Source organism: Oncorhynchus mykiss, chromosome 4 (genome assembly GCF_057628025.1).
Source record: "Oncorhynchus mykiss isolate SJ-2025 chromosome 4, ASM5762802v1, whole genome shotgun sequence".
Lineage (NCBI taxonomy): Eukaryota > Metazoa > Chordata > Actinopteri > Salmoniformes > Salmonidae > Oncorhynchus > Oncorhynchus mykiss.
The window spans coordinates 17,127,682-17,143,429 of NC_143025.1; the positions used below are offsets into that span (position 1 = coordinate 17,127,682).

At 48.1% G+C, this 15,748-nt stretch overlaps 2 protein-coding genes across 5 annotated transcripts in view; both read right to left on the reverse strand.

Annotated features, from left to right (window-relative positions):
* LOC110521407 (transcriptional enhancer factor TEF-3) overlaps window positions 1–6,946 on the reverse strand; it is a 45,497-nt gene extending 38,551 nt beyond the window's left edge. For 3 of the 4 annotated variants that reach the window (XM_036968724.2, XM_036968718.2, XM_036968717.2), the window contains exon 1: window positions 6,582–6,918. The gene's annotated coding sequence lies outside the window, so the exon portion shown is untranslated. Of the gene's footprint in view, window positions 1–6,581 lie in introns of all 4 variants that reach the window. The other variant, XM_036968723.2, reaches the window with a different exon arrangement.
* Window positions 6,947–7,177: 231 nt separating this feature from the next.
* LOC110521406 (DENN domain-containing protein 2A) overlaps window positions 7,178–15,748 on the reverse strand; it is a 53,670-nt gene continuing 45,099 nt past the window's right edge. Inside the window, exons 13-20 of the mRNA XM_036968715.2 lie at window positions 13,110–13,250; window positions 12,667–12,815; window positions 11,261–11,438; window positions 11,009–11,050; window positions 10,759–10,855; window positions 10,308–10,577; window positions 8,823–8,909; window positions 7,178–8,604 (exon numbers count right to left, since the gene is read on the reverse strand). Coding sequence (XP_036824610.1) covers window positions 8,573–8,604; window positions 8,823–8,909; window positions 10,308–10,577; window positions 10,759–10,855; window positions 11,009–11,050; window positions 11,261–11,438; window positions 12,667–12,815; window positions 13,110–13,250 — 996 coding nt within the window. The 3' untranslated portion in view covers window positions 7,178–8,572. The remainder of the gene's footprint in view (window positions 8,605–8,822; window positions 8,910–10,307; window positions 10,578–10,758; window positions 10,856–11,008; window positions 11,051–11,260; window positions 11,439–12,666; window positions 12,816–13,109; window positions 13,251–15,748) is intronic.

The window sequence follows — 15,748 nt, forward strand, 5'->3', positions numbered from 1 at the left end:
CTAAGGGGCCCCTCCCAGACACAGACACACACATACAGACGAGCACACACACACACTTTCATTATGAAAACTGAAATACACATAGGCCCACTTATTCAAACTATTGTGTGTTGCCCACTCAGTGTGCTGTAGGTTGGGAAGGTCTATGGGATGCAGGGGCACCAACTGAGGCCCACGCCAGAGAGGGTTGGCAGGTGGAGGGGTGTATGGGGGCAGCAGAGAGGGGGAGGGGCTCCTCTGGACACAATCTCCTCTAATCGGGACCGGAATGTAAAGCTTGAAAACCTACTCCCACATAACGCCGTGGCCGTCATCCCAAATGAAAACATACTCTCACATAACGCCGTGGCCGTCATCTCAAATGAAAACATACTCTCACATAACGCCGTGGCCGTCATCCCAAATGAAAACATACTCTCACATAACGCCGTGGCCGTCATCCCAAATGAAAACATACTCTCACATAACGCTGTGGCTGTCATCCCAAATGAAAACATACTCCCACATAACGCCGTGGCCGTCATCCCAAATGAAAACATACTCTCACATAACGCCGTGGCCGTCATCCCAAATGAAAACATACTCTCACATAACGCCGTGGCCGTCATCCCAAATGAAAACATACTCTCACATAACGCCGTGGCCGTCATCCCAAATGAAAACATACTCTCACATAACGCTGTGGCCGTTATCCTAAATGAAAACATTCTCTCATATGATGATCAGGAATCAGGCTGGGAGTGGAAAAGCATCGGGAGAGAAAGGAACGTATTTGTATGGCATGTTTTCTGCTGAGAGCACATGGTCTCTGACACGGTGTCCCACTGTGCTGCCCTGTAAGGAGCAGATCAACTTTGCTCTCTGAACCCCGCCCCCCCCCACACACACACGTACAGACTCATGTGCGCACAAACACACACAAACACACCAGAGGGAAAATAATTCTAGATCATCTGAACTCCACACACAGAGACTCGTACAAAGCTCTCTCTCGCCCTCCATTTGGTAAATCCGACCACAACTCCATCGTTCAGATTCCTGCTTACAAGCAAAAATTAAAGCAGTACGTACATACCCCAACCAAAAGCCATGGATTACAGGCAACATTCACACTGAGCTAAAGGGTAGAGCTGCCGCTTTCAAGGTGTGGGACTCTAACCCGGAAGCTTACAATAAATCATGCTATGACCTGTGACGAACCATCAAACAGGCAAAGCGTCAATACAGGGCTAAGACTGAATCATACTACACCGGCTCCGACACTTGTCTTATGTGGCAGGGCTTGCAAACTATTACAGACTACAAAGGGAAGCACAGCCGCAAGCTACCCAGTGACACGAGCCTACCAGGCGAGCTAAATCACTTCTATGCTCGCTTCGAGGCAAGCAACACTGAGGCATGCGTGAGTGCATCAGCTGTTCCGGACGACTGTGTGACCACGCTCTCCATAGCTGGCGTGAGTAAGACCTTTAAACAGGTCAACATACACAAGGCTGCGGGGCCAGACGGATTACCAGGAAGTGTGCTCTGGGCATGTGCTGACCAACTGGCAGGTGTCTTTCACTGACATTTTCAACATGTCCCTGATTCAGTCTGTAATACCAACATGTTTCAAGCAGACCACCATATGCCCTTGTGCCCAAGAACACAAAGGCAACCTGCCTAAATTACTACAGACTTGTAGCACTCACGTAAATAGCCATGAAGTGCTTTGAAAGGTTGGTAAAGGGCTCACATCAACACCATTATCCCAGAGACCCTAGACCCACTCCAATTTGCGTACCGCCCAAACAGATCCACAGATGATGCAATCTCTATTGCACTCCACACTGCCCTTTCCCACCTGGACAAAAGTAACACCTATTGTGAGAATGCTATTCATTGACACCATAGTGCCCTCAAAGCTCATCACTAAGCTAAGGATCCTGGGACTAAACACTTCCTTCTGCAACTGGATCCTGGACTTCCTGATGGGCCGCCCTCAGGTGGTGAGGGTAGGTAGCAACACATCTGCCACACTGATCCTCAACACTGGAGCTCCCCAGGGTTGCGTGCTCAGTCCCCTCCTGTACTCCCTGTTCACCCACGACTGCATGGCCAGGCACAACTCCAACACCATTAAGTTTGCAGACGACACAACAGTGGTAGGCCTGATCACCAACAACGACGAGACAGCCTATAGGGAGGAGGTCAGAGACCTGGCCGGGTGGTGCCAGAATAAAACCTTCCCTCGACGTAACCAAGACTAAGGAGATGATTGTGGACTACAGAAAAAAGAGGACCGAGCACGCCCCCATTCTCATTGACGGGGCTGCAGTGGAGCAGGTTGAGAGCTTCAAGTTCCTTGGTGTCCACATAAACTACAAACTAAAATGGTTCTAACACACCAAGACAGTCGTGAAGAGGGCACAACAAAGTCTATTCCCCCTCAGGAAACTAAAAATATTTGGCATGGGTCCTGAGATCCTCAAAAGGTTCTACAGCTGCAACATCGAGAGCATGGTTGCATCACTGCCTGGTACGGCAATTGCTCGGCCTCCGACTGCAAGGCACTACAGAGGGCAGTGCGTACGGCCCAGTACATCACTGGGGCTAAGCTGCCTGCCACCCAGGACCTCTAAACCAGGCGGTGTCAGAGGAAGGCCCTATCAATTGTCAAAGATCCCAGCCACCCCAGTCATAGACTGTTCTCTCTGCTACCGCATGGCAAGCGCTACCGGAGTGCCAAGTCTAGGACAAAAAGGCTTCTCAACAATTTTTACCCCCAAGCCATAAGACTCCTGAACAGGTAGTCAAATGGCTACCCGGGCTATCTGCATTGTGTCCCACCACCCGCCAACCCCTCTTTTACGCTACTGATACTCTCTGTTCATCATATATGCATAGTCACTTTAACCATATCTACATGTACATACTACCTCAATCAGCCTGACTAACCAGTGTGTGTATGTAGCCTCGCTACTTTTATAGCCTCGCTACTGTATATAGCTTGTCTTTTTACTGTTGTTTTTATTTCTTTACTTACCTATTGTTCACCTAATACATTTTTTGCACTATTGGTTAGAGCCTATAAGTAAGCATTTCACTGTAAGGTCTACTACACCTGTTGTATTCGGCGCACGTGACAAATAAACGTTGATTTGATCAGAATCAAAGACATTGCCCAGCCTTATTATATGTAACACCTCAACCCTCCATGTACCTCCACTAACCCAAAACCCAACCCATAATGAAAATCCTACACTATATTCCAGTCATACTGTACCTCATAATAATCACATAGGGTACAGGGTCAAGAGGGAGACTGGTCTGCATGAGATCAGTCCAAGATAATCCCTAAAGAGAGATGTTCACTTCTGGCTAATATGAACTTACACTACTACAGCCCGATGACCTGTTGGACATACAGTATGTACAGCCTAGAGAGGAGGATGGTTGGTAGAGTTGGTGGGGCTTGGAGGCCAGGGGATTTGTTTGTCCTTAGGGACTCATATCTAGGACATTATTCTGCTCTCTCGTGCGAGTGGAGGAGGAATGCTCGCTATGTGGGATGAGCACACTGAACAGTCTCCTCAGCACAGGGCCAGTCTCAGGGCAGACACACACACAAAATGAGTTTTGATAAATTGATAACATGGCACAAAAAGCAAGTTAGCAATACCTTTCACTCCTAACCTAGTCATTAGTAGGCTACTGTATGGTAAAAACTGTAAGGTAAAAACAGACAAGGACAGAGTGAACCCAGAGACCCCAAGACAGAAAAACAAAGAAGTGAGGAAGGGTAAATAAAATCAACATCACACTAAAGGGTGTGTGCTTTGTCCATGCCCCCTACCTGTCCATGCCCCCTACCTCTTCCTGCCCCCTACTTCTTCCTGCCCCTACCTCTTCCTGCCCCCTACCTCTTCCTGCCCCCTACTTCTTCCTGCCCCGTACCTCTTCCTGCCCCTACCTCTTCCTGCCCCCTACCTCTTCCTGCCCCCTACATCTTCCTGCCCCCTAACTGTCCATGCCCCCTACCTCTTCCTGCCCCCTACCTGTCCATGCCCCCTACCTCTTCCTGCCCCCTACCTCTTCCTGCCCCCTACCTCTTCTTGCCCCCTACCTCTTCCTGCCCCCTACTTGTCCATGCCCCCTACCTGTCCATGCCCCCTACCTCTTCCTGCCCCCTACCTCTTCCTGCCCCCTACCCCTTCCTGCCCCCTACCTCTTCTTGCCCCCTACCTCTTCCTGCCCCCTACTTGTCCATGCCCCCTACCTGTCCATGCCCCGTACCTCTTCTTGCCCCCTACCTCTTCTTGCCCCCTACCTCTTCCTGCCCCCTACTTGTCCATGCCCCCTACCTGTCCATGCCCCGTACCTCTTCTTGCACCCTACCTGTCCATGCCCCCTACCTGTCCATGCCCCTTACCTCTTCTTGCCCCCTACCTCTTCTTGTCCCTACCTGTCCATGCCCCCTACCTCTTCTTGCCCCTACCTCTCCATGCCCCCTACCTCTTCTTGCACCCTACCTCTTCTTGCCCCTACCTGTCCATGCCCCCTACCTGTCCATGCCCCCTACCTCTCCATGCCCCTTACCTCTTCTTGCCCCCTACCTCTTCTTGTCCCTACCTGTCCATGCCCCCTACCTCTTTTTGCCCCTACCTCTCCATGCCCCCTACCTCTTCTTGCCCCTACCTCTCCATGCCCCCTACCTCTTCTTGCCCCCTACCTCTTCTTGCCCCCTACCTCTTCTTGCCCCTACCTGTCCATGCCCCCTACCTGTCCATGCCCCCTACCTCTCCATGCCCCCTACCTCTTCTTGCCCCTACCTCTCCATGCCCCCTACCTCTTCTTGCCCCCTACCTCTTCTTGCCCCCTACCTCTTCTTGCCCCCTACCTCTTCTTTCCCCTACCTGTCCATGCCCCCTACCTCTTCTTGCCCCCTACCTCTTCTTTCCCCTACCTGTCCATGCCCCCTACCTCTTCTTGCCCCCTACCTCTTCTTGCCCCCTACCTCTTCTTGCCCCCTACCTCTTCTTGCCCCCTACCTCTTCTTGCCCCTACCTCTTCTTGCCCCTACCTCTCCATGCCCCCTACCTCTCCATGCCCCCTACCTCTCCATGCCACCTACCTCTCCATGCCCCCTAGCTCTTCTTTCCCCTACCTCTCCATGCCCCCTACCTCTCCATGCCCCCTACCTCTTCTTGCCCCCTACCTCTTCTTTCCCCTACCTCTCCATGCCCCCTACCTCTTCTTTCCCCTACCTGTCCATGCCCCCTACCTGTCCATGCCCCCTACCTGTCCATGCCCCCTACCTGTCCATGCCCCCTACCTCTCCATGCCCCCTACCTCTTCTTGCCGCTACCTCTCCATGCCCCCTACCTCTTCTTGCCGCTACCTCTCCATGCCTCTGGCCCAATCCACGTGTTGCTCCTGTGGAATACACACCCTTTCCCTTGTCCCGTGGGAGGACAGACTATCACACACACCACTCTAACCCTGCACTCGGACCAAAAATACTCTCTCACACACCATGTCAGCACCACCATGACCAGCAAGTCTACAAAGTTTATCCACTCACTCCACTACCAAACCGTGTGTGTGTGTGTGTGCGCGTGTGTGTCTTCTCACTGCCCACACACAATGCACACAAACACACATATGCCAGGTAGCAGTGGTTGGATTGGTGACTCAAAAACAACATACTAAGTACCTTACATCGTGAACCAAGCAAAAATAAAATGATGCTTGAAATCTATAGAAAAGTGTTAGCCTGATATACAGTAAATACATTTAGCTTGGACACAGATACAATACACAGTAAACCACATTTTGTTTATGTAACAGGCATTCTCTAAATGTATGGTATGTGGACTTTTCACACAATATATTAACATGTATGATGATCATGGGAACTAATGTCAGAGGCTTATAACAAATAAAAATAATGAATATTAAAACAAATACCAATAATAATAGGCTAATCATAATAACCATAATTACAATGCACATTCATCTCTAAGTATATTTATTGAGTATAATATATCTCATGTATTATATGACTAGTAATAACTGTAGTTATTATTAGTATCAGTCATTCATAGTAATAGTTGTTATTATTAATAGGCTGGTATTTTATTTTATGACACAAAAAAACTCCAAAACAATACACACACATGTGGCTATTACTTCGGAAACATTCTGACATGTGACATTCTCAAAAATTATGCAATTGAAATAGCTATTTCGTAAACATATTAGTCGCCTCACCCAGACAAGCGCTAATGTTTAACTGCGTGCCTATGACGTTATTAGTTTCCTTTAAAAAGTTCCGGCCGAAACGCAGGAAGTAGTGCAGGGATAAAAATGTGGGAATTCGAGAGAAAAAAATGTCAGAAATGTAAAGAATGTTTTCCTTGTACAGTGAATGAAAGCGTATTAGAAACAACGTAACCGGCAGACAACTGTACATAGAATACAACTGACCAGTAACGCTGAAACAGAAAGTTTGGTCACCCTCAATGTACTGCTTTTAAAAGAACACTGATGTATGTTCACTTACAAAACAAATAGACAGATAGAATATTTTGGAAACTTACCTGTTGAAGGTCAAGCAACAGACAACACCGGTGGGTGGGTCAGGCAGGGAAGTGGAATTTTTTGGGGCAGGTTTCTGTGAAGAAATATCAGTATTTGTACCCCCTTGGAAGCGCAATGGAGGGCTGGAATTTCAGGAATTAGCTGTGGTATGACATGAAGCCTGGAAGGCAGAGAAAAAGACGAGGGGAAAGAAGGAGGCAGGACTGACCGGTCAACATGTAATGAGGGAGGGGGATCAGAGGGGAGGGACAGGGCTCCGAAAAGCAAAAGAAAGCCAGCCTCGGAAGGGAAAAGGAAATCCATCAAGAAAAACGTGTGGATTATCATTGCCGCTGTAAGGAGAGGGACAAACACACAAAGGGACAAAGCTATTGCGAAACCTTATCAGCCCTCTTATAATTATCTAAAGTTGTGAAATAACCCTAAATAAATATTAAAATACCCCTATTGGCTTTTTTTTATATGACACTATTCGAATAATAAATGGGATAAATAGTACAAATTACTAGGACTTTACCTATAAATAGGTTGTGTACTTAAAAACAATGCCTTTGGCAAAATATGTTGATATATTTCGTTTAGTTTAGAATAATGATTTTTCGTTCGATATCATTAGTTATTTATTTATAGCAAACGTGGAAAATCGATTGTGCAATTCATCTTTACAGAAAGGATAATACCTTGAGCACTGACGGTTAACTGGACTCGGAACAACTGGAGCCTGTCAGGTTTGAATTAAATAGATAATAGAGCGCCCTCCAGTGGATAATATAGGTAATTACCTAACAGGTAAGGTTTCAGTTGTGCATTGTACAGTTCCATCTGAAATCAAGTCAGTAACCTTTTGCATGTCTGTTAAAATGAAAACAATTATGTGACCTATAAAACACATAACATATTTGAATAAGTAGTTTATAACATTGTGATAGCTGTTTGTCTATAACATCCTCTGCAAGATCAAACACAATCGAATAAACTTAGGGTATTTCTTAATTAAAAATAATACAAGTTTATGGTGAAACTAGTGGTGTTTTAGATTGACATATATTGATTGGTCGTACATACTGAACATATTTTTCTACAACATCAAGTCCATCTTAAACATGTCTCTTTTCATGAGATCTGATTTCACACTTCACCCACTCGATTCATTTTTGCCTTCATCCAGGAATGATTTTCGGATCATTCCCTTCTCTTTTTCCTCTTTTTGGTGTACACCCAGTCCACTCCATAGTTCACTCTCCTATCACAGTGGTACATTTCCTCAATAGTAACCTAGAGTGCTCTACAATCGATCGTCTGATCAGACTACATAAAGTCCATCACAAACTACAGGAGATTTTTTTTGCTTTCATTTGAAGGAGAAAAAAAGGAAGAGAAAGTTATTCTAGAAACTATACAGTATAAATTAACGTATAAGCCTCCTGTTAACAAAGAAGTTGTACTATTTTTTTTAAAGACAAAAGAAATATGTGGAATGTTTAAAAGCTACTGTACAAAATTGAATTATTCTTAAGCCACCCAGCAACATCCTCAGGTTCTCATTGGTGCCTTTCGGGATCAAGGGTGGAGTCAGTCATTCCTGAGTGACATAGAGGGAGGACCCTCTATATACCAACTCTAGGAAGGGAAATGGGCTGTGCTATACAGTACATCAATGTACACTATAAAGACTGACCTCTTCACAAAAGTAAGCTCTCCACAATAGAGGCAACGGAAAGACACTCAGTAACCTCAATGGAGAAAGATGTTCCTTAATGGGTCTGTGTCTTCAGGCTAGGACAATATTAATGTTTTTTGGTCCGATTCCTAAACCAGGGAGTGTTCAGTCCTTGCCCAGTATGTGTCCATAAGCTTGTGGACACACAGAATCCCCTACTCCATGCATTCCACAGGGAGTTCAGGTCCTTAGACTTCTTTAGGCGAAGTGGTTTGTTCCTCTACCTCTCTTGAACATGCTCTCTCTCTCATGGAGTTCCTTCCCGAGGCATCATTTCTTGGACAAGAATTTCATCTTATTTCCTGAAAATGAAAACAGGCAACAGAACCGGATCAAAAAAACGTTGGTGTGAGAGGCAAGTTCTGGCAACCTTTTCATACATTGAGGAGGAATGTAGTTTCACTAATGTATCACAATTTACAATGACAATTGAATCAGAAACTATTATCCAGAGTGACTTGGCATATGATCTATGTAGGTACTAGAGTGGATAGGGTGCATGGGAGGATTTGGGCCTCACCTAGACCCTTGAGGAACTTGTTGACCCCACGTTGCTCGCTCCCTGGGAGAGAGTCCAGGTAGTCTTGTGACCTCACCTCAAACAGACCTGGACACACAACAACAGTAGAATAATGAGAACACATACAACTGTTAGACAATTGTGCAAAATTGTCGTATAATTATGCATTTCAGACAGACTTACAGATTCCAAAAGCAGACTTATCTTATGGCGGTGCCCATAACCTGGTACTGTTCCCCCTCTCTCCGTACCTCTTAGACACTGCCTGGCTGTACCCCCTCTCTCCGTACCTCTTAGACCCTGCCTGGCTGTACCCCTCTCTCCATACCTCTTAGACCCTGCCTGGCTGTACCCCTCTCTCCGTACCTCTTAGACCCTGCCTGGCTGTACCCCCCCCCCCCTCCGTACCTCTTAGACCCTGCCTGGCTGTACCCCCCCTCTCTCCGTACCTCTTAGACCCTGCCTGGCTGTACCCCCTCTCTCCGTACCTCTTAGACCCTGCCTGGCTGTACCCCCCCTCTCTCCGTACCTCTTAGACCCTGCCTGGCTGTACCCCCCCCCCCCCCCCCCGTACTTCTTAGACCCTGCCTGGCTGTACCCCCTCTCTCCGTACCTCTTAGACCCTGCCTGGCTGTACCCCCTCTCTCCGTACCTCTTAGACCCTGCCTGGCTGTACCCCCCCCCCTCTCCGTACCTCTTAGACCCTGCCTGGCTGTACCCCTCTCTCCGTACCTCTTAGACCCTGCCTGGCTGTACCCCCTCTCTCCGTACCTCTTAGACCCTGCCTGGCTGTACCCCCCCTCTCTCCGTACCTCTTAGACCCTGCCTGGCTGTACCCCCTCTCTCCGTACCTCTTAGACCCTGCCTGGCTGTACCCCTCTCTCCGTACCTCTTAGACCCTGCCTGGCTGTACCCCCTCTCTCCGTACCTCTTAGACCCTGCCTGGCTGTACCCCCCCTCTCTCCGTACCTCTTAGACCCTGCCTGGCTGTACCCCCCCCCTCCGTACCTCTTAGACCCTGCCTGGCTGTACCCCCTCTCTCCGTACCTCTTAGACCCTGCCTTGCTGTACCCCCCCCCCCCCCCCTCCGTACCTCTTAGACCCTGCCTGGCTGTACCCCTCTCTCCGTACCTCTTAGACCCTGCCTGGCTGTACCCCTCTCTCCGTACCTCTTAGACCCTGCCTGGCTGTACCCCCCCCTCCGTACCTCTTAGACCCTGCCTGGCTGTACCCCCCCTCTCTCCGTACCTCTTAGACCCTGCCTGGCTGTACCCCTCTCTCCGTACCTCTTAGACCCTGCCTGGCTGTACCCCCTCTCTCTCCGTACCTCTTGGACCCTGCCTGGCTGTACCCCCTCTCTCCGTACCTCTTAGACCCTGCCTGGCTGTACCCCCTCTCTCTCCGTACCTCTTAGACCCTGCCTGGCTGTACCCTCTCTCTCCGTACCTCTTAGACCCTGCCTGGCTGTACCCCCTCTCTCCGTACCTCTTAGACCCTGCCTGCGCTGCTCTCTCTCTGCGACGAACCCAGCGAACATCTGGGTCTCCATGAAGACCTCCAGGAACCTTTTCAGACTCTTTGAGGTGACAGCCTTGCGAAAGGCCTCGCGCTGAAAGTAGGACGGCGTGGGGGAGGAGGGGGCTCCAGACTCATCCTCTCGATCCCCCCCGCCCATGAAGAGAGGGTAGTGGCCCACCATTTCTACGAAGAAACATACAAAGGCCTCCGACACCACGGTACTGAGGGAGCTTGAGTCTGGGGAGGGAGGGAAGGGGAGAGAGCGAGAGAGGAGAGAGAGAGTAAGAGAGCCTTTCAACACGGAGGTCATATGCTTGCGTAATAAAAATATTGGTTGTCACATAGACCTTCATCAAGGCTGTATCGGTCACAACAAGACCCTTCTGCGAGACGTGTTAATATAGTAGCACTGACTCACCGGTGGGCATCTCACTGGCCAGTTCCTTCCTCTTGTCCAGAACATGTTCCAGAGCAGCCTGCAGTTTATGAGGCAGAATGGAGTCCTCGTCATCCAGCTGGATAGGAAAGACCGAGGTGTGAGATAAAAGGATGACCGTGTCCCATGAGCATAGAGGCGTTGCTACATATATAGCTGTGGACAACTGTTTAAGAGATATACAGTATGTTGTTGGTCTGTTGCTATAGGTACTGTTGTTAGAGGTTTATACCTGTCTGAGGAAGCGGCTGTTGCCGAGGTCGACCACCAGGACCTAAGGAGAGAGCAAAGGGCAGGGTGATGTCATTTCCTGTCAGTTTGGCAGCCTCAGCCTCAGTAGAGACCATTGTTTAATGGAGGAAAGAGTTGAGGTCAGGGGTACACACACACACACACACACACACACACACACACACACACACACACACACACACACACACACACACACACACACAGTCAGCTGGGCTCGGGAGTCTGGTCTCACCTCCTCTATGGGCAGCTCTTTGAGACTGGGCAGGGAGCTGGATAGCAGACCCACAATGAAGGGTGTGGGGGTACACACTATGTCCAGCATGGCAGGGGGCAGCACGGGGATGTAGGTGTGTTGCCAGGTGAAAGGGTAAAGTAGAGCAACCACCGCATGGCAGCACTGAGACAGAGTACTGCAGAGAGGGGAGAGAGAGAGCAGGAGAGCGAGGCAGAGAGATGACTATTGTTGATCAAGCACATTGCTCATTTGTAATACTCATATATATTGCTTTGGCAACAGTGGCAACCACCCATTCATGCGTATATAGCAGTTGTTGAATTGAGAGAGAGATGGGAGATGTATATTTGGAAAGAGAGAGAGAACAGCATGTCTTCAATGTAGTTCCCGTTTCTACCACAAGATGGTGTTAGCAGATTCAAATGTGATTACCTAATACTTATTTTGGAACATAAAACTGAACATTGCATTTTTAAGCTTGGCTTTAATGTATGAGGTATTGTAAAGTTTTTTTTTTTAAGGGAGTGGGATTTAACACTATAAAATATATACTGCGGGAGCGAATGAACTAACACCACACTGTTAACTTAATGCCTCCAATATGTGTGTCTGTTTTCATTTAATTCATTCAAAAACAATCAGTGATTGCGAGGCCAGGTTTCCACTCGTTTCAATGCAACAGTAGAAAAATGTCACAGTGGAACGACACACAATCTATTGTGGATTCACAGGCATTTCAGGTGGGCTTTTAAAAAGCAATGAAGTAGCACACTACACAGAGCAATGTACTGTATATCCAAGAAAGCCTACAGTATTTAGCATGTCAAGAAAGACCAGCGTAGCAATTCAAGGGTTTATCTCGCGGCGCCCATCAATAGCAGGTGATTAGTGGATGCTAGTGTGTCAATTGGTTGCACAAACACCAGTCTTACAGCTTAACCTCCTACACTAACCCTGTCTCTGGCTTCCATGACATATTTCCAGAGAGAAATTATTGTTCCCTAGACGACTGTATAACACAACAGCATTCCTTCCTTAACACACTTTGTCTCTCTTTCTCTCGTCCAGGAGTCATCTGTCTCGTGTGTCTGACCGTCCGTCGGTCTTGTGTGTGTCTGTCATATCCTTTTCACTGTCCGCTGCCTCTCACCTGATCCCACCTCACAGGTCCCAAGTCAGTAGAGGAGTAGCTAGAGAAGGTTGACTGATCAATAGCCCTGGCATAAACCCCCAAGCCCCTGGTTCCTGTCCCTGTCCCAATAGCCCCCAGAAGTTTCAGTCTTTTAAACATTTGAATGAACTGGATAGGTGTAAGCTACTGTATACGGTAATATCTCCTCCTTATATAGGGGCTATTGTAAGGGTCTAGGAGAGGGGGGGGGTCTTTTTGGACAGTGTCCCACCTGAGTTTGTCAGCGGTGAAGAGGACCCTGCGCTCCAGAAGCAGAGAGGCAAAGACTCTGAGGAGCAGACGCAGCGACAGAGAGGAGAACAGACACTCAAAATCTACATGCTCCAGACGAGAGTCAGACGGACGACACAGCTCTATCACCTGCAAGAGACAGAAGGAAAGAGAGAGAGACAGAAAGAGGGAGAGGGGAAAAGGAGGGAGAGAGGGATGGAGAACAAGAGAGAGATCTATATAAATACCCTATACACATCTAGACAGGATTCAGAAACACACACAGGGTTAAGCACCAAATACACATACATAGACAAAGTGACATACTACCTAGATAAATAAGACCTCAAGTCAATTATGTTTTGAATACAGTAAAGTGACATGGCCAGTTGAGGTCTGTGCTCTAGCCCCCCAACCCTGCTGTGCACAGCTATTCCCCCTCACCTCAGTGCCTGAGCCAGGCAGGAAGTTCTTGACAGTGATGGTTCTTCCCGGGGCTGGGAATGGAGCCTCCATGATGCCCCTCATGAAGGGCTGCACAAGGGCTGGAGAGATGGCCCTCCTCTTCTCCACCTCATCCAGGATCTGTGGAGTCAGACACAACATATACATCATTCAATATGGAATAGAGTACATTACAAAGTAAACTAAGCATTCTGAATACATACTGTATACACTATACACTCACACGCTCCCCTACATCCACAGATGTTTGCACATGCACGTTCACACAGATGAATCAGTAGCTCATTACAGGGGAGCCTAACCCACTATTCCACTGCGGTAACTACTTCAGCTGGGGTTCATATGTGTCTCTGTGTACTGGGGCCAGGGCAGCAGCCCAACAAGCCGTGGTGGGAAAGTGGCAACCAGGGAGAGGGAGGGTGGGGCTCTGTGGATGCATAGGGTGGTCCCTCCCTGTGGGGTCCTTTATGTTGGCTCCAGTCCCTCTCCCTGTGGGAGGCTGTGGGTGGCTATACTGAAGGCTGGGGGAGAATCTCAATTGCATACTCCTCGCGTCCTGTCTCCTCACTTCTTTCTCAAAACCCATTGGAGGAGAAAGCCAGAGGTCAAATCAAATCAAATCAAATCAAATTTTATTTGTCACATACACATGGTTAGCAGATGTTAATGCGAGTGTAGCGAAATGCTTGTGCTTCTAGTTCCGACAATGCAGTAATAACAAGTAATCTAACTAACAATTCCAAAACTACTGTCTTGTACACAGTGTAAGGGGATAAAGAATATGTACATAAGGATATATGAATGAGTGATGGTACAGAGCAGCATAGGCAAGATACAGTAGATGGTATCGAGTACAGTATGTACAAATGAGATGAGTATGTAAACAAAGTGGCATAGTTTAAAGTGGCTAGTGATACATGTATTACATAAGGATACAGTCGATGATATAGAGTACAGTATATACGTATGCATATGAGATGAATAATGTAGGGTAAGTAACATTATATAAGGTAGCATTGTTTAAAGTGCTAGTGATATATTTACATCATTTCCCATCAATTCCCATTATTAAAGTGGCTGGAGTTGAGTCAGTGTCAGTGTGTTGGCAGCAGCCACTCAGTGTTAGTGGTGGCTGTTTAACAGTCTGATGGCCTTGAGATAGAAGCTGTTTTTCAGTCTCTCGGTCCCAGCTTTGATGCACCTGTACTGACCTCGCCTTCTGGATGATAGCGGGGTGAACAGGCAGTGGCTCGGGTGGTTGATGTCCTTGATGATCTTTATGGCCTTCCTGTGACATCGGGTGGTGTAGGTGTCCTGGAGGGCAGGTAGTTTGCCCCCGGTGATGCGTTGTGCAGACCTCACTACCCTCTGGAGAGCCTTACGGTTGAGGGCGGTGCAGTTGTCATACCAGGCGGTGATACAGCCCGCCAGGATGCTCTCGATTGTGCATCTGTAGAAGTTTGTGAGTGCTTTTGGTGACAAGCCGAATTTCTTCAGCCTCCTGAGGTTGAAGAGGCGCTGCTGCGCCTTCTTCACGATGCTGTCTGTGTGAGTGGACCAATTCAGTTTGTCTGTGATATGTATGCCGAGGAACTTAAAACTTGCTACCCTCTCCACTACTGTTCCATCGATGTGGATAGGGGGGTGTTCCCTCTGCGGTTTCCTGAAGTCCACAATCATCTCCTTAGTTTTGTTGACGTTGAGTGTGAGGTTATTCTCCTGACACCACACTCCGAGGGCCCTCACCTCCTCCCTGTAGGCCGTCTCGTCGTTGTTGGTAATCAAGCCTACCACTGTTGTGTCGTCCGCAAACTTGATGATTGAGTTGGAGGCGTGCGTGGCCACGCAGTCGTGGGTGAACAGGGAGTACAGGAGAGGGCTCAGAACGCACCCTTGTGGGGCCCCAGTGTTGAGGATCAGCGGGGAGGAGATGTTGTTGCCTACCCTCACCACCTGGGGGCGGCCCGTCAGGAAGTCCAGTACCCAGTTGCACAGGGCGGGGTCGAGACCCAGGGTCTCGAGCTTGATGACGAGCTTGGAGGGTACTATGGTGTTGAATGCCGAGCTGTAGTCGATGAACAGCATTCTCACATAGGTATTCATCTTGTCCAGATGGGTTAGGGCAGTGTGCAGTGTGGTTGAGATTGCATCGTCTGTGGACCTATTTGGGCGGTAAGCAAAATGGAGTGGGTCTAGGGTGTCAGGTAGGGTGGAGGTGATATGGTCCTTGACTAGTCTCTCAAAGCACTTCATGATGACGGATGTGAGTGCTACGGGGCGGTAGTCGTTTACAGTGCCTTGCGAAAGTATTCGGCCCCCTTGAACTTTGCGACCTTTTGCCACATTTCAGGCTTCAAACATAAAGATATAAAACTGTGTTTTTTTGTGAAGAATCAACAACAAGTGGGACACAATCATGAAGTGGAACGACATTTATTGGATATTTCAAACTTTTTTAACAAATCAAAAACTGAAAAATTGGGCGTGCAAAATTATTCAGCCCCTTTACTTTCAGTGCAGCAAACTCTCTCCAGAAGTTCAGTGAGGATCTCTGAATGATCCAATGTTGACCTAAATGACTAATGATGATAAATACAATCCACCTGTGTGTAATCAAG